This window comes from Montipora foliosa, chromosome 3 (genome assembly GCF_036669935.1).
Source record: "Montipora foliosa isolate CH-2021 chromosome 3, ASM3666993v2, whole genome shotgun sequence".
Taxonomy (NCBI): Eukaryota; Metazoa; Cnidaria; class Anthozoa; order Scleractinia; family Acroporidae; genus Montipora; species Montipora foliosa.
Window position 1 is genome coordinate 5,297,436 of NC_090871.1, and position 19,654 is coordinate 5,317,089.

The 19,654-nt window shown below is 39.0% G+C and overlaps 1 protein-coding gene and 1 pseudogene across 3 annotated transcripts in view; both read right to left on the reverse strand.

Annotated features, from left to right (window-relative positions):
- Positions 1 to 19,654, reverse strand: part of LOC137996575 (uncharacterized) — a 90,608-nt gene that overhangs the window by 53,830 nt on the left and 17,124 nt on the right. For 2 of the 3 annotated variants that reach the window (XM_068842035.1, XM_068842034.1), the window contains exons 3-5: positions 7,925 to 8,131; positions 2,469 to 2,680; positions 111 to 183 (exon numbers count right to left, since the gene is read on the reverse strand). In XM_068842035.1, the coding sequence (XP_068698136.1) occupies positions 111 to 183; positions 2,469 to 2,680; positions 7,925 to 8,131 (492 nt within the window). The remainder of the gene's footprint in view (positions 1 to 110; positions 184 to 2,468; positions 2,681 to 7,924; positions 8,132 to 19,654) is intronic. The other variant, XM_068842036.1, reaches the window with a different exon arrangement.
- LOC137994427 (uncharacterized) lies at positions 9,209 to 10,460 on the reverse strand (annotated as a pseudogene).

Sequence of the window (19,654 nt, forward strand, 5' to 3'; positions counted from 1 at the left end):
CTTTAAAAGTTTGGAAAAGATTTCTCATAATCCACTTTGTAAACTTAAGATGCAAAACTACCTAAACTTACGTTTTTAGGCAAAACAATCTAACACTGTTATGAGCCTACCTACTCCTGTGACCTGTTGTCCTGCCTGTGCCCTTACAGCTGCTGTCATGCCCATCACTCTTGGCATCAGGCTCTTTAAATTAATTAAGAAAACAATGACATTTTATAGTGGACACACTTTGATCCAAATAAATGTCTGCAATAGAAACAATCCACATTACCCTGTTATAGTTGTTTAGTTTAGTTTATTAAGTGTATATGAAGTCCTTGGATAATCTGTAAAGGAATCTGTCTTGATAAATTGTACATGATTAGATAATTCAGTGACAAAGTTAAACTTGTACACAACATCAAGAAGGTATACAGTAAAAACGTGCATGTAAGAACCCACATTTTCTGAAGTCTTGGCAAAGTACAATCCTGGATAAAATAATTATTGTTCGGACACTTTTCTCTCTATGTAAACAATTTATTTGTACCACATAAATCTTCCACTTTCGAATCTCCCTCTCCCCCAATGCAATATTGAGGGATAACCCTGTCCATTGCACTTCTTCACAAACAACATTCTCCTCGGTGGGGTCCGGGGAGGGGGATATGTGCAGTTTTGTAGTTGTCATTGTCGAAAGAGACGTAACTTGAGAAAAGTCTCAACGACTTTTGTCCAGGATTGAAGGTTCTTTTACTTTGAGTTATTTTTTGACAATTTATGCTTAGTAGGTTCTTAATTTCTATGAAGGAAATGTGGCTGTTGATTACCAGAAAAATACATAAACTTGGGTTTGGCCCTTAAAAAGACAGTTCAGTATTTACATGTATTCAAGACTGTGTTATAAGTCCAACAAAACCGGCTCCTGTTAGGTAGCTCAAGGATGAATTGGATTAGAACTCGCAAGGGATCCTTAGGTCTATTTCATGGCAAATAATATGAATGCATGCACAATGCGTTTTTTCCATGGTGCAGTTCCCTGAACAGACTGGATCTCTGAGTCAAGTGCATAAGGAGTACAATGTGTTTTTTTTATGATAGAGACAAGATCATCACGACAAATAGATTGCATTGCACTGTACCATTGTTTTGAAGGGAATTATTATAATTATAAACTTGCCATTCAAAACTTATAACTGCAATTATTTACAACTTAAATGTCTTTTGTTATTGAAATTCTCACCTCAAGCAATATGTTACTACTGCAACAAGAGAACTTTACTTTGTGTTATTAAAATAATTATCTCCTGATGCAGATGATATGGCAAAATCTCATTCAAATTTTTGTCATCACAGTGAAGAGCCAACAATAATAATTACTATTCTTTTGGAATGCAATGGTCAAACCTTTACAGGCATTTGTTAATAAAATACTACAGTAACTGTTTCCCCATTAAATTGTCAGTCCATTTTTCTGCAGTTAGTAGTGTGACATTAATGGTGTGTTTTCACTGTCAGGAAACAAGAAAATAAATTTGAAACCATTCAATGAAAAATGTGTAGAACTTGGAATGTTGTAGGAGATAACCACCGTTACAATTCTCAGGTCTGTGCGGTACGTTGTTTCTGAGTTATTTGTTGAAGCCTTTCACCTAAATTATAGAGGTTTGGAGATGTCATGTTGTGAGGATCATACGGCAGTCTGAAATAAACAAAAAATCTGGAGTTCACTTTGTATGAAAGCAGCTACTTTTTAGCCATGAGATAAAATACATGTATATGAACACATCTTCCAATGTACTTGAAACGCTCATGCAAACTGCTAAGATTCATAAAGATAGACATTTTTTCAACCACAGAGCTTTGTATCATCATGCAAGGAGACAATTCTGAATTTCAAAATGGCTGGCACTATTTCTATCCCTCTAACTGACATTTCCCTTTTAATTCAATTTACACAACGTACAATCTCCTTCAAAAGCAAAGAAACAAACATTTTAAACATCCAGAGAATATTCAGAATAAGCGAGACAGTTGAACCCGGATCAATGGCTTCTCCTTACAGTTTCCGATATCCACTGGACTAACGGAGAAAAATTCAGAAGACTGCGAATAATAATTATATCCAGTTCATTGCAAACCTTTATGCCAGGTCCATGAAGACAAGTTACACACTGTACTATATATAAACCTGTTTTTCTTGTGGCCATACACCATTTTTGTAATTTTCACTCTCAGGCAACTCTCAAAGTCAAAATCCTTGGTCCTGCTTGACCTGACTCGCCTAAACAAGTTCTTATACATGTATTATTGGGTATTAAAATGCCAAATTTTCTGTCAGCAAGTTCTTAAGCCACTAGGTTCTTACATGCAGGCTTTTCCTGTAGTCCTTAATGTGCTCAGATTGTTTTAAGTGCCTTAATCCTCAGGATTCTAATAAATGTATCCCCCTTTAATTACTATATAACTTCTTCTAAAAATACACTTACTTGATTTTAGTCCTAATTTCACAGCCTGTCTATCAACAAAATGACCAACAGAATCTTGTTCATGAACATCATTTTGTTCATACTCATCCTTAAGTAACTGCAGGGTTTCAAGTGTTTTCTGTGACATGTGGACAGGTTTTTTACCCGCTGTTTGAAGATACTCATATAACTGATCCAACTCCTCAAAGTATGGAGGCTGTTGTCGTTCTTGACTGTTCAGGTGTAACAAAAATAATATTGACAAAAAAAAAATGTAAGAAAAGATTGATTGTTTACATTGAGTGTGAGTTTGCATTTCACGGCCTGCATGTCATTAATCACGTTCAAAACTGACTGACTGGACCTCAATGGGTTGGATCTCGGGAAAAGTGACATCATTTACGTGTAAACGCAAATTATTATATTTGCCAAACATGATTTTAAAAATCTGAAAGCCCGAAACTCTTCTGCTGCATATTAAGGACGGTGCCTAATTCAAAGGTATTTATATAATGGCCCCGGTTTATGATTATGCAGGAAATGTAGATCGTAACAAGTGTTATTGAAATCCAAAAAGAAAATTGGGGGTAACCACGCATTTTTCAAAGATAATTCATGAATAATATATATATATTTTTTAACATATTTATATACATGTTTGCCCCAAGAGCTAAATGAGCTCATCACGGGGGGCTTACACCAAAATTCTAATTACCACATAAAAAACAAACACGGGCACGGGATACAAAGTAAGTCAAAAAAGACAGTTAAGTTAATTAGGTCAATGATAAAGACCACGAAAAGAAAAACGTTTAGACTCTCTTATAAAGTGCTGGACATGAGAGAAGATTTCAACGTTTTCATTATTTGACATGTCAGAAGAGCCAAACAGAAAAACTTCAACTTTTTGCTGGTCAGAATATTGACCAGAAGCTATACGAGCAGCAGCAGCGAGCAAATCAGATCTGAGGGCAGCATAATTAGGACATTGTAAAAAGAAATGAGTTATAGTCTCATTGTCAAAGCCGCAGCTACAAATAGGTGAAGACTTAACAGCGATCTTAAATAGATAATAATTTAGACCACAAGCGCCTAGACGCAGTCTAGTATGAATTACGGAAGAGTATCTGTCAAGAGCATAATCAAAAGGCGAAAAATACTTTGGAATATTAAAATAATTGACTAACGCTCTCTTAAAAGAGCCAATTGAATCAGATTCACGAATTTCCAAATCAACGTTGTTCCACAATTTAGTTGTGGAAGGGAAAAAAGACCTTTTAAAGCGCTCTGTGCGCACAGGGAAAAGAGTAAAATTTTGAGAAGATCGAAGGTTAAAATGAGTTCTCTCACAGACTCTAGCTGGGAGCAGATCCTTAAGATAAGACGGACTCAAATTTAAATAACAAATAAGCTTATGAATATCGCGTCTAACTTTCATCTCCTCCCACCCCAGCTCTGTCATAAGGCGAATCCTACTTGTTCCCCGCATAGCACCTGTGACGACTTTCCCGGCTTCATACTGAACCGATTCAAGGAGTTCGCTTTCCTCATCAGTACAGCCGTCCCAAAGCACATCAGCATACTCCAAAACAGGTCTGATAACCGACTTATACAATTTTCTGAGTGTATCCCTGCCTACTTTATACCTAATTCCTTTCAACATATTTAATCTTTTACTAGCTTTTTGATAAATACTAAATATGTGAGCTCTCCATGTCAGGTTAGAAGACAGCATTATGCCTAAGTGGGTATGGCTAGAAACTTCAGTAATGTTATTTCCGTTGTAAAATAGGTCGGGATGCAGCGGTCTTACCCGTTTAGATGAAAACGTCATACATTCAGTTTTACTAGAATTAATTGTAACAAGCCATTTCGTAGCCCACCTTTGTATGGATTCAAGGTCTTTATTTAACATCAACGCAGTGTTACCAGGTGAATCAACGACTTCAAAAAGTGAAGTATCATCAGCGTAAAGTAAGCATTTTGACTGAATTTCATCTGTTATGTCATTAATATATATAAGAAATAACAGAGGCCCCAAAACCGAACCTTGAGGAACCCCTGCTTCAACTTGGCGCCAATCAGATGACTGCCCATCTAAAACCACTCTTTGTTGACGATTAGACAAATGACTTTCAAACCAGCTAAGCAAAGCTCCCCTGATTCCTACTGATTTAAGCTTATAAAGAAGACCTTTGTGCCACACCTTGTCAAACGCCTTGCTGATATCCAAAAAAACCATACGCACTTCCTTCCCATCCTCAACAGCTTGGTAAATTTGATGCACCAGATAAATTAATTGATTTACCGTCGAGTCACCTAGGCGGAAACCAGACTGTAAGCGATTGAGATAACCAATCTCAAGTAAGAAATTGTAAAGTCTAATAAAGACAATTTTCTCTAATATCTTAGACAAAGAACACAAAAGGGGCACAGGACGATAATTCAATTTACACTGGCGATCATCCTTTTTAAACAGCGGAATGACATTTGCAAACTTCCATTGACACGGAAAAACACCAGAAGACAAAGAGATATTAACTAACTTTGAAAACGAAGAAGCGATACCGCCAGAACAAAGTTTAAGAATGCGATTCCCTATACCGTCAGGTCCACACGCCTTGCAAACATCAACAATCTTAAGTAGATTGTAAACCTCTCGTTCCGTTGTAAAAACATTAGACAAAAACGCATTATTCTGAAAAAAAGAAGAATCCCTTGGGAGGGATGCAAATCTATCATCAACCTTACTCTGATCGCAAAAATATTCATTTAATATTTCTGCCTTTTCTCGCGCATTAGTAACTTGCCTAACACCTTCAATCAAAGTAGAAACGGTAGATTGCACTTTTTCGCCGTAAAGTCCCTTAACAATGCTCCACCACGCCTTAACACCAGTTGTTACATCTTGCAATTTGGCATTTACTTTATGAATATACTTGGCCTTATTCTTACGTATTAATGTCGTAGTCAAGTTCGTCTGTTGCCGATATTTCTCCCAAGAGGGTCGCGTTTTATATTTACAATACAATTTCAATAAGCGATCTCGTTTTCTCATAGCCAGTCTAACAGAACTATCCATCCACAGCTTGTCACGAGGTCTGATCATAACTATCCTGCTTGGAATTTTCGTCTTCACTATATCATGAAAATGCTTAAACCAGCAGCTATAAATAGCATTAATATCATATAAATTACTAAATACTTCTGCATCCCAGTCAAAATGTGCTAATTCATTACACAATTCTGCCTCATTAACATTGTTAAACTGCCATATGCGTCGGTTATAACACTTAGGTTTTGAGACAGAGATGTTCAGGCGTGCAAAGATTAGAGAATGATCACAATTTGCTGGTGGACTAAGTGTTCCGCAATTAACGAAATAACCAGGACAATTTGTTATGATTAAATCCAAAAGAGACTCGCTATATTGCGTAATACGTGTAGGTTCGTTAATAACTTGATAAAGGTTGTTACATTCCATCCACCGATATAACAATACTCCAAAGTCATTCCTAACCAAGGGATTTAAGGGATCATAAGAAGCATTAAAATCACCTATCAACGTAAGAAAAGAATTAGGCTGCTGAGAAACTTTATCTAAAGAAAGTTGCAAATTTTCCAAAAATTTCAAATTTATCACGGAATCCTGACAAGGTGGTTTGTAACAAACACCACAAAGGAACACAATGCGGTTGAGCTTTAATTCTATCCATAACAATTCAAGCTCATTAACTTCCAAATCGTGCCTTCTCTTGAAACCGACAGAAGAAGAGACATCAAAAGCAACACCACCACCACGCCTCCCGTGCGGTCTATCCAATCGAACTAAAGGATAATAGCCAGGAATACAAAAAGCATCATTAGAAATTGAACTATTTAGCCAAGTTTCTGACAAGCCAAAAATATGAAATTGCTGTTGCATAATAATTGTAGCTACCTCTTCGAACTTTTCAACGACATTTAAACTACAAACATTTAAATGGCCAATATTAAGAGAACAAGTACGATTTGGTCCAGGATTCAATTCGACGTCGCAACAGAACAGGAAAAATAACGCTAACAAAACAACAATATGCCAAAAAGCAATTATAAAAAACAATGGCAATTCAAAAGTATGCCTGGACGTAACGAATCTGCAACTATTAAACAAACCTATAGCTGCCCTGTAGATTTCTAAACTAACCCCCATCATTTTCATAATAGACAAGAGATGCTGATTTACTCACTGGCTGCTGCTCAAAAGGGCTGAAACTTGAAAACAATAAATTTAAAAAAGAAAACAAAAAGAAACTACTGTCAAACAAAGTTAAATAAATTAACATGCAAAATTTCATAAGATCTACGACTATAAGAGGTTATCGGCAGTAGGCCAGAAAAGGTTTTACACGAAGCCTAAACGTTGCAAGTCAGCCTCCTTCCGAATTCTAACTGGAACAGACTCGCCTTCGCGTCGTTTAACAAAAATATAACCATCAGCAGTGAAAACATAACCCTGATTCTTACAAACTTGTCGCACGTGCTTTAGGAATTGTTGATTGCGCCAAGTCAGGTCTTCATTTACAAATACATTTTTACCCTTTAGCTTCTTCTTGTTTTTCATGACTTTAGATTTGGTCGCGTAATCTTTAAACTTAACAATCAAGACTCTTGGTCCCGACTCCTTAGGAGGCCCGATACGGTGCGCCCTATCAATTTCTACTTCTAACTGGTCTCTACAAAAGTCCATTACAGTCTTGACACAGTCTTCGCCATCATCGTTTACGTCAGCAACAGATTCCACCCCATAAATATGAATAATATTTGCAAAAACCTTTAAAATACAAAGTAATGTATGGCATTCTTTCTCAAATTAAAACTTAATTATCTCTCAAAAATGCATGGTTACCCCCAATTTTCTTTTTGGATACCAAGAGTACTTACTAAAATCTACTTTCTCCAGATAGTTTTAAACCACGCAAAAATATCCGTGAATTAGTAAGCATCACTGATAGGAAATCGGAGTACCTCGAGATGCGCAGACCATATGCAAAATAACAATAGTAGGCACCGTCCTTAATAGACCAGTTCTTAGTTACCTGGCATATCAGTGAAAATGAGGCTGGAGTTGGCCTTGTTGTGATAGAAACCTCACTACTTTTCTTATGTAAATTCTTATTAACAAGGTCAACACTAGCCTCACTTTCATTTACAGGACTGGTCACTAAGCACATAACTGTAAAGAGGTCTATTCAGTCGCATACAAACGCATTGCATTCTAAACTAGTGAGCCTTTGACGTCATTTTCTCCTTGATCCAGCTCTCTCAAGTAATAGCAGACCATTAAGTAAGAAAATTCCAGTTAAAATAAACAAGTGTCTCTTTGAAATTAAGGCTTAAAACCTGGGTTGTGGGTGTCAAAATTGTATGAACTGTGACAACACAGCCCTTGAGCTGATCTGGAGTCAGTTGTTTCTTCCACAGACCCTTGTACTCACTTCTTTCCCCCATTAAATAGAAGGCCTAACGCCATGTACTTCTGAATAAAGGACTGTTCTATCCCTCTTTGACTTTTCCCATCATCTGGATGATTGGCAGCATCTCTTTCCACCTCTCTTAATCTATAGTAAATGGCTGCAGCCCACAATGGATTGCTTGTAGTCTCTAAGACAGCATTATCTTGGATGTTGTAGAAGCCAACAGTTCTGTGACAATTGACAACATTAAGTAAAATCGATTTAGAAATAATAGTAAGAATAAAAACTAACAACAATATCCGACGTTTCAGAGTCAGACATGACCCCATTATCAAGGTTAAACTGTAATGGACAATTTGCACTTTAAATATAACGGGGGTTAGGTAAAAAAAAAGAATCGAAATTCATGCGGCCGCCGGCTACGTGCAAAGTCACAGATGTTACATGTTAAATCATCTGGAACGGCCTTTGAACCGATTGTTTCATACGAAGAAAAAACATTTTATGAGGTTTCCTAAACTATAACCACCAGCATATTAAATTTTTTAGCTCCTTATCTTCTAGAAATACAATAAGTATGAGTGCCCGGCTGGGCACCCGGGTACATGTAACTTTCTTCACTCGCCCGAAGCCAAATGTTAGTCGCCTCAGGCGAGCGGGCGCCGTTAGAGCACAGCCTTGGACAAAGATGACAGTTGTTAAATTTATACAGTAACTGACAAACAGTCACTTTACCTTTATCACTCACAACACTGAAAATAAAGACAGGAAGTTTTAATTCAGTATTATCAGGCAATAGTTGTTAAATGATTCTCCAAAATGTCTTCAGGTCCCAAGCCCATTGTTTCGAATGTGGGGTATTCCCATGAAACCCAAGTGTGACTGAAGTGGGCGTCTTGACTGACTCTAGGAGTTATAAAAAAAATTCCACAATTTCCCTTTCAAAACAAGAGTCACACCAGTATTCCGAGGTCACGAGTTCAAACCCCGTTGAAGTCCTGAATTTCTCAGGCTTCTTTACGCAATTGCAAAAATTGCGTTCATAACTGCAAGGATAATAGCTTCACTTGCCTTCATATCCGCAGTTCAACAATGACACGTTGGGTCCACCCAGAGAAATAAGACGCGAACCATTTGAGAGCATCGCCGGTGACGCCAAATGAGGTCTGTAGACGGCGAAGAAGGATATTATGGTCCACCGCATCAAATGCGGTACTTAAGTCCAGGAGAACTAGCAAAGACACATTTTTGGTATCCATATTAAGTAGAATGTCGTTAACAATTTTCAATGGTGCCCTTTCTGTACTATGCACTTTTGTATGCTGATTGTAATTCTGGAAAGAGTCCATTTTCTGTTACATGGGCATAAATCTGGTTGAAAACCACTCTCTGAGTAACCTTCAAGACAAATTGTAGATTTCTCACTGGTCGTGGGTTTTTGTGATCAGAGTCCTTTGCACCTTTTTTCAGTAAAGGGTTCACAACAGCTTCCTTCCATTTACAGGGGAAGTGCCCTGTAGATAGGGATGTGTTTACCATTCTGGTTATTCCCGGCAGCAACACGTCAAGAGAGCCATAGATCAGACAACTGGGCTTCGGATCTAGGACACAATACTTCTTCGCAGAACTGGTAATCAAGTCACTAACAATACGCTCACTCAGGTTGTTAAAAGAGTTTAGCATTTTGTTTGTAACACTGTCTGGAGGTACAAGATCCTGATCTTATGGATGAAGATGGTTAGAGTCTATGTCTGTGTGAATGCGCTCTATTTTGCGCAAGAGCCCCAACATCATTCGCCAACATGGTCTTGTTTGTGTGGTCAGGAAAGCGCAACTGTTTGTGCTCGCCAAGCAGGTTGTTTGCAGCATTAAACAGCTTTTTCTGGTTAGACCTATTCTCTTCAATGAACTGAATATAGAATTCTTGTCTAGCCTTGTTCACAAGGTTTGTGGCATAGTTCCGTTTCTTTTTGTAATCTGCAAAGTCTAATGGAACTCTTGTAATCTCATCCATTTGCATTCAGCTTTCCTGCAGACGTGCTTATCCTGATCAATATCTTCATTGTACCATGGAACTAATGGTCGAGTCACCCAAGTCCGCGTCCTTTGCGGTACATGCCTGTCGAGGAGTTCGGAGAGGGTAGTGTTGTACTCCTTTGCATAGTCATTAGTTGATTCTTCTCTCGTACAGAAGGAGGTAGGCTGTATATCTTCTTTCAGTTGGTCAACGTCAACAGACTTGATTTTCCGATAGCTGATGGTGTTAACCAGGAGACCAGACCTGGGTGGCGAGAGCCGACATCGAACAGCAGCATGATCTGATATAAATTGGTCAACCACAGGTGTACTGGTGATCAGGCTCTGGGACATGCGCGTGATGGTTAGATTGAGTATGTGCCCATCCCGGTGTGTAGGTTGGTCGATGTGTTGCTCCCATCTTAAGGAGCCCAGTTGCTCCCATCTTAAGGAGCCCAGTTGTGCAAATGGGTTAAAAAGCACTTGTTCGCTCGCATTTTGTGTCCAAAAGAGTACAGATAATTGTTATTTAATTCCAGTTGACAATAAAAGTTTGATTTTCATTCCTGAACAAAGGAAGAACCGATTAAACCACCTTTTAAAAATAGGCATCCATTTTAATTTAAGAACACATCCGAAAAAATGTGCCCAAGGAAAGAATTTGTGGAGTAACTTCTTCCACTAAGTATGAGCTATCACTGGTATTCTGTTTTAAGTTTATATCCCTCCGATGCTTGACTTGAATAACTGCGTAGCCACCAGTGGGGACCACAGATATCATATGTCAAACTGGATTGAAACCAGCAAAAAATGCAGAAGAAACCTATTCCACCTGAACATGAAAAGCGTTTACTGTGTAAGAAATATAGTTGATATAGTATGGCTGTGTAGCCGCATCAAGCCACAGAAAGCATGCGGAAAATGAAGCCTTGCTTATATTCAGGTGAGTTAACCTGGGTTGAGCCTGCAATCCAATCGAAAACCAGTACCTGGTCAGCAGTTGACTTCAAAAAAACAGCTGACTTTGGTGAGCTCTAAGCTTGAGCCCACATTATGGTCATGTGATACTGGTCAGCGAATACCTTGTTTTGACAGGTGTCAATCGATCAAAACATGGATGTCCCAATCTCGACCCCAGAGCTCTTCTCTTGGCTGAGGGAGAGAAGAGCTCTGGGGAACCCTGAAATAAAGTGTCTTCTCATTGGTTTTTGTGAAGAACAATCAAAAGCGGCCCTAATTGGTGCATTCACGTTAGCACAAAGAATGCGCAGGCGCCGTAAGGTTCAAATAGCCATTTTTTTGCTGTAAATCCCTACTGCGCATGTTCTCCTACATAGAGTTTCCCAGAGCCTTGGGTCGATCCGGGGCTCTGGTGACAAGAATGATGGATGTCCAATATCAAAGATGTATGCTGTAAACTAGCATGATACTGGTCACATTGGCATACATGGAGGGGTGGACATATGTACGTACACATGGACGGTCGATGACGTCATGGCTATGAAACCAACATTTCTTGCATCGATGGGTTACCATATTTTCTTAACAATTATTGTGCTCCACACGTGCAGAGCTCCGCTACAAGTCACAGAAAGGTAGCCCAGTACCACTGCCACTGCCACTGATCTTTCATGAAGAAGAAGAATACTGTAGCCATCAGGACAGCAGCCAGCAGAATCCTTTGGTGTAAGCCAGTGTTCTGTCAGGGCCATCAAATCGACCTTGAAATCGCATATGTAATCATAAATTAGTTTTTTTATTCTTGACCGAGCGAGTATTAAGATTACAAAGTAACATTTGTTTTTGCAGGTTGATCATTCCTGCCAGGGACGTATTGTGATCAGGTTATCGGTGTTACGCCAAGTGCTATGGTGTTTAAAAACAACCCGCCAAGAACAACTTCAAGGGCTTTGTCTTGCTGCCGCATGAACAGGGCATTTCCGAGGAAAAAAGGTCGCATTTTCAAACAAAGAAAAGTCGGAGTACCTTACAAACAACAACTAACCATCAACAGCCTTTTTCTGCACCCCAAAGAGCTAGTCGATTCTGACTGCCAGAAATTAGGCATAGTGTGCAAATCAATTGTACATAGTGTAATTATGTGTACTATGGCCAAACAGAAAGATCATTTAAGACCCGAATTGCGGAGCACAAAAAGGCAGTGGCAGGTTTTGATCAAAACTCCAAAGTTGCAAGTCATGTCCACCATTTCAGCCACAACATGAACTTTCAAAACGTCAAGGTCGTTGGTTTTGAACCCAATTACCACGAGCGACTTTTTTATCGAAGCCTGGCACTCTACTTTGGACTGAACGCTGGGAACGATCATATCGTACTTCCAGAAGCCTACGAAGGCATCATGCGAGCATGATTTGTACATGTATAGTCACACACACGAGCTTCACGCTATGTTGCTTTAAATAACGTATGACAACAAACTTCACTTTCATATCACTGATGAAGGCTTACGCATTAGCCAAAACGTCTGTTGAAAAATATCAAAAGTCAATGGCAAACCTTCTTCCATAGAACTTTCTACATGTAAGTGCCTCACATGTTCTCTAAGAAATTGATGCAGGCCGTGCTAGCACTAATGATCGATTGAATGAACGGCAGGTTAGTTTTGCAGGTTGCAGGTTGCAGGTTGAAATTTACTGTGACTGTTACATGAACTACTGTTTTTAGGCCTAAGGAGGCCTAAAGAAACGTTTTTAGGCCTAATTAGGCCTAAGGTTAGCTATTCATGTAACAGTCACAGTAAATTTCAACCTGCAACCTGCAACCTGCAAAACTAACCTGCCGTTGAATGAAGACCAAAATCCAGCTGGTCTTTGAAGACATCCAAATTGGTCACCAAAATTTTAATCGCAATTGTTACAACCAATCAGGTTTCTTACTTTGCTCAGTACGTAAGTTTTAAGTAACCTTCTCCAAAGTACAATAAAATATGCTATTTCTGACAGTTGTAGCCTGCAAAATTGGCAGAAATGGATATTTTGCCAGCACGGACCAGAGGACTGGGTCCGGTGTCTGGTGGGGATTATGGGTAATTTGTCGTACAAATAGTGAGCCGTTAGGGATTTGAATCAGTTTAGGTTCAGCTTTCTTTGCCTACTTTTTTTATTAACTTTTCCCCTTAGCCTCCATGGGGTAGTGGCACTTGCATAGGGTTTGGAGAATACGTTCCCTCATTCCCGAAGGGTTTTGGGTTTTAGGGTTAAGTTTTAGAAGGTCAATACCATCAAGTATGCTAACGTCGTATTGTTAACTAGAGTGGAGTTTGTATGCATATCATAAGCAAATTAAACCGGCTTGTGGCGCTTGCTGTCTTACATGCCCAAGTATCTATGCAGTTGTGATGTGATTGAGTTAGTTGTGTTGTGTCTGATTGGGTAGTGAAGTCGAGCTTGAAAAACGCCCGGCAAGATTTAAATGCGAAAGCGTTAAAAAAAATTGTATTTTTAAAGAATTTGACATAAATACGTTTTACATTGATAATTCTTTGTTATAAAATTTTGAATTGCAACTATTGTTGGTTCCAACAGAAGTTGCATTGCTGTATTTACATAATAGTCATGCAACAGTAATAAACATCAAACCAGGTGGTGGACAAAACACTGACCCCCAGTCCATGCACTACCCAAATGGACTACCCTAAAATGGACTACCTCTTAAAAATACCATTTCGAATGAGTGCTATTGAAAGAACTGAATTGATTATAATACTTACATTGCACATACAGATGCAGCCGCCAGACTTGTAGGTATGCAGGGCAAGTTTTGCCATATTACTCCAGTGCTCCATCAGCTGCATTGGCTTCCTGTTTTATTTCGTATTAATTTTAAGGTTTTACTTTAACTTTCAAAGCCATTTGCAAATTAAGCACCGTCCTACATCAACGATCTTGTCAAAATTAAGCCTTTAAATTCAAGATATGGACTGCGATCTAACGACCGAATACTGCTACAGTATCTCATCCGAATTTTAAAACTTTAACAACCCTGGGCGACCGTGCTTTCGTTGCTTTGGAACGATTTACCTTCAGATATTAGAATGGTCAAATCTGTTGACACTTTTAAAAAACTTTTAAAGACATATCTTTTTAGTACGGCTTTTTTATTCTTAGTTAGCTTGGCTTTTAATATTTTATACAACACAAGATGTAATTAGTACCTATTTATTATTTGTTATTTTATTCCATGTATTGTTGTAATGCGCAGTTGATCATCTCACCATGGAAACTGCGCAATATAAATTTGTAATTTATTATTATTATTATTATACCTTGATAATTTTCATCCACACAGCCATGGTTTCACTTCACTTAACATACATGAAGTAATCAGCCATCACAACAATAATCGAAAGCTAACCTTTTCAAAAATGGTGCTTAAGACTTATATGTAAATACTGTTGAAAAATGCTGTTTAAAATGGGTGTTGAGGCTTAAGTAAGCACTATTTGAGATGTTGCTTACACATAGATCAACAGTACTCATTCGAAATAGTATTTTTAGGGTAGTCCATTTGGGTAGTCCATCGGGGTAGTCCATGGATTGGGGGTCAGTGTTTTGTCCACCACTCATTGAACTCACATTACTGAGATTCGACATTTAACCGCACTAACTTGAAAACGCATGTATCTCACACCATGAGAAATACACAATCCTGCACATTGCTTCATTGTGAGTCCAAAGATTAAAACTTAAGAGGTTCGTGCTACAATGGTCCGAAATTTGGCTGTGTTTAAGGGCTAGCCATGACACCTCTTCGGAATCATTACAAGTCAAGCATTGTCAAAAACATTAGCCCATTAAAAACCAGTTAGAGTGAGGGTAAGTTGAAAACCGTTTATCAACTATGCATTAGTTTTCAGCCGTTTAACGGCTATGTGTTAGTGTACGTTTTCCTGTGGAAGGTCACATTTTAGTGTTCATTTACAGTAGCGATAAAAAAGGCGGAATCATCTGGCATAGATTCTGTTACAGAAAAGTGTGCAGTCTCTCTTCTCTCAGCTTGTTTGCATGACTAAAGCGGGCAGTTCAACTGACTTAGAAGGGACTGCTTGCAGTCTGTGCATGTACCTTCTGGATTTGTATGGGAAAAGCAGTTAACCCTTGATATTTACATGCATATGCACCCAAATGGTATTACCGGTAATGGAAGGTTAATCTCAAGACTCTGCCCTCGATTAGAATGCATGTCATACAAGAACAGCAAGAACAAGAACAATGTCAGTAGTGGTAGAGGCTCGTTTGTCCCCCTTTTGACAGTTGGAATTGGATTGTTCTGATTGGTGGATTTAAATTTTTGCAGGAAATTCAAATTTGGGCAGGAAAGTCAAACATACGCTACGCAGGAAATTAAAAATTCAAACAATGACATCACAGACACGTGACACCTCCCTTTCCGCAGACCGCCAGGAAACAGGTTGGGGTGTTTTGCGTACCATGTTGGAAAAAAACATAACGGCCAGGAAGTTCAAAGTTGGGATGTCACAGAGTCCTAGACCACTCTCGGTTCAAGCGAAAAAACAAGACAAATGAGAAAACTATGTACAAACGGGAACGTGTGAGGCCACCTAGTGCTCGCCTCTTTCATACACAAGGAAATACGGAAATGGAAATTGAAATGATGAAAAAACTATTTACAGAAAAAATGGGAGGGTACATCCCCACAAGGTCAACCACCCTCCTAATGAAAACGGTTTCATATATACAACTTTTTACAATGGAGGGCCCAGAAAAAAACAAACAACGTAGAATTCCGTAGTGTTCGCAACATTCTGTACAGTATCTGCTCAGACTCAAAACAAATATGATGTCCCGCACACACACCCCGTAACTTTACAGATTAAAACTCGAGGAGCTCCACGAAGGACATGTCCTCGAAACAGGATGTGTCTGCAAAGTACTCAGCTGCCACAAAAGATCCAACCCCGCCTTAACATTCAAACTGAGCAGCCACTTGAGCCAGATACAAATTAGCCTGTGTACAGCAACAACAATCTACAAAGCGTGTTGCCCTGGAAAATTTGAGATGTGGACATATCGAGGAAAATAACAGCTCATCTGCAACGATCTGTGCTGCTCTGAAGATCAGAGCCATACCCACTTGGAAGACTTGCAAATACATTCTTTCCTTTAAAGAGTGCTTCTATGCTATAAAGCCACGGTATCTTAAAACTATCGGAGACGCTCTTCAATGCACGTTTGAAATCTACCTCATTGACCACCATTTTGAGAATTTAGCTCCAAAGAATCTGACTCAAGCAAATGTTGGTCAGCGTAGATCACTTAATCATGTATGCAAAATTATTCCAGAACACAACTACTAAGGGTAAATCACAGAGTGACGCTCCTCTCCGATTTTTTTTTGTGGATTGTGGGCGGCTGTACACAGGCTAGATCCAAATCCGGACCTAGAGGAACTACACCTCGCAAAGAACGTTTTGGATGCATTGTTCACGCTCCTGGGCCACTTGTCGCTGTTTACGGTCTGCGTCCACTTGCACCTGAGAATGAGCACTTTTCCCCCATCATGCGTTGCAATACCATTTGCGCGACATCAACAACGGGTTCCTCATCTCCCTCTCGTGGTACTAGTGTTGGTGACCGTTGTGCGAGACGTGGATTGCCATACGGGTTCAGGGTGCAGTCGCACCAGATAGTTCAGCTCTGCTACCACATTGGAAGCCATCGACGACAAGGTTGGGGAGGCCTGAAGCAATAGCTTGTCCAATCGGTCAGCCGTGTTGGATAGATCCAACGACGAACACGGGGACGCTGGAGGAACCAGGGGTTGGCCTGCTTCCATGCACGAACACGTTCAAGAACTTTTTCCTTCTTTTGATGTTTTTTTACAAGCGCCCATGTTGGAGAAAAAAAAGAGGCTCTCAAAAAGAGGAAGAGCGAAGAGCGCAAAGACCTGCTTGGTTCATCTTTTGTGATCATGCCTTAAAAACTAGTGCTAGGGTCTTAAAAACAATTCTGACAGCAAAAGGCAACCAGTGGAGTTCTTTAAGTATCGGAGTAATATTGCTTCTATCAAGGAATCCAACTTGACCCAACTAAGATCGCTCACAATCTGGGTCGCCAGTCCTTAGCGAAACTGATGCTCAATTCCTTGTGAGGCAAGTTTGGACAGAGGGATAACGTGATGCAAGTCAAAATCTTCTTTGACCCTCTACCCTTACAACTCTTTATGGACTCAACATGACCTTCGGTACGTCAGTTGCCTCAATGAGAACTGGGTGGAAGTGCACTAACATGCCAAGGACGAGTGCGACAACCTCAATGTCAACACTAACAGGTTCCACACAGGTCTTGATGCTTCTTACATAAAGTTTAATTTCTAATGCTGCATCTCCTTTCTCCTAGGCCATAAGTATTGGTTGGATAAATATTTCACTGACTGAAACAATGGGACAAAGCCAGCTGCCATGAGGTGATTTTTGCTTCCAACATTGTCATGTATACTTCTGCTGCTTTGCTGAAAATTGGCTTACCATCCTCCCAAGACATCTGCTTGCATGCTCATCTTTAGTCAATGAGCTTAAGAGCAAGTAAAAGCATTAAAAAATAAGGATAGTACGTTTTTTTTAACAGTTGAGAGTACAGTCGAACCATGGATAGTGTCCGTATTGACGGGGTGTCTGCATTAAGAGGGTTGTGTAATTAAAGTAAAAAATACAGTACTGTACACATTTTATTGGCGCAAAATGTCAAAAGATACATATAAAACAAAACATTAACATCAACAAACTGAACATCTGCAGTGTACAAAGTAGCCATTTGCTAAAGCTAAGTCTATAAGAATGCAAAATTTATACCAGTGTGCATTACCCATTATTCAATTGGCTAATTCTCTAAGAATGGCACGACAAATTAAAGTTACGTCTTTCATTTATGCACATTTACACATTCTTATATACAATGCTCTGAATCCTTAAATTATATATCAAATATTAAATTATTATATCAGTTATTCATAATTGAACAGCAGTATTCAACTTTCGCTCTAATGTCCTTAACAAAAGATAAAGCTCATTAAAGACAAAGTTGACGAGAGTGTCCATATTAGCAAGGTTAACTTCCCACTAGAATTAGTTGATGGGGAAGAAAAAAGTGTCCATTGTACATAATAAAGGGTGTTTGTATTAAGCAAGTTGAATTTTGAAAGAATATTTGGGCTTTCCCCAGGGACAAAGGGAACTGTCCGTAAAAAGTGGGTGTCTATAAAGCGGGGTTCAACTGTACCTGAAAGGATAACTGGCAAATGTTGCAGAGGAATGTCTCTCCTTTCTCATATTTGCTTTTCCACCAAACATAAGCAAGAAGTTTGAGCCAAGACATTACGCAAAAGAAAGTTTTGCCTCCCTCAGTCAAAAGAGCCACCACAAGTCGCATGTACTTATTGACTGAGTGGGAGGGCCGGATGGGAAAATATTTGGCCCGAGGTCATGGCGTACGGACCGAGCGCAGCGAGGTCTGTGCGACATGACCGAGGGCCAAATATTTTCCTGTCCAGCCCGACCTAAACTCAGTCTGCATGGGCTCTTTACACTATTTAAGAGCACTCAAAAGATGAAGTCGGGACAAAATAAAAAGCAAACATATGCACAGAAAATGTGTCTAATATGTTGTTTGCATTTGCTTTTTTAGCTGTAAATTACTTGGATGTTTAAAAATGACGAAATCCACTAAAACTGCATCACACAGAGAAGTACTGGTATATGTTCCTAGTAAGGCCGTACAGCTTTTTCCGGCCCTGCTCCCGCTAATGCGTACGGCCCTCCTATGGGGATTTTCCCAATAGTTTTGCAACAAAAGCGCGTGCTGGGCCGTATGGGCCATATGAGAAAGTCATTTATACCCCTTTAAATGATGGAAGAGTTCAAATGATATTTTTTAACACAGTAATGCATGGCAAACATTCATTGCACTATTTAGGACCCACATTATGGAGCAAACTGACAACTACAGACAGATCAGTTACATTGTTAGCCAGTTTTAAAAACCGTGTACGTAAGCGTGACCTTGGCTCTCTGTTAGATGACGGCTGCTGGGGCTGTGCTCATTGTAATTCTTAATTGATTTCTTCAATTCTTATTTCATAGTTTTTTCATATAACACTGGATGAAATAATCAATTTGACCACATTTGGAAATGAGACAAATGTGGCACAAATATGAAGCCATATTTGTCCACCAAGCAAATGCCACAAATCTGAGACAAATATGTTACCACCTTTATTGCCCACAAATGGAAGACAAATATGTTTCAAATACGATATCACATTTGTACTAAAACAAATGCATGCAAACAAAGACAAATTGATATGCAACAAGGCAAAAGTTGTTGCGGACAGCTAAAGGTTGTAATACAGACTTTGTTGAGTAGAATGTTAAGACTTCTTGTTGGTTTTCAGCTATTCTATGACAAGAATTCATTTTTGAAATTTTAGATAGTTGTTAAATCTGGCACTAAGAGACTTGCAGGGAAAAGAATAGTTGCAGTTAAGTCAGGAAGACATGACATTTTATAATTGTTTTTATTTTACTGTTTACAAAAAAATAACACACTGATTTTCCTGAAGGCTGTGGCAATCTCGTTTGGACCTGTATTTACAATGTGGTTTAAATGACTTGACATTTTACTCCTTATAACAGTATGCTACATATATACTCTTAAATGAAGTGAGGCTAGTAAAATCAAACCTTCAATTTTTTGACAC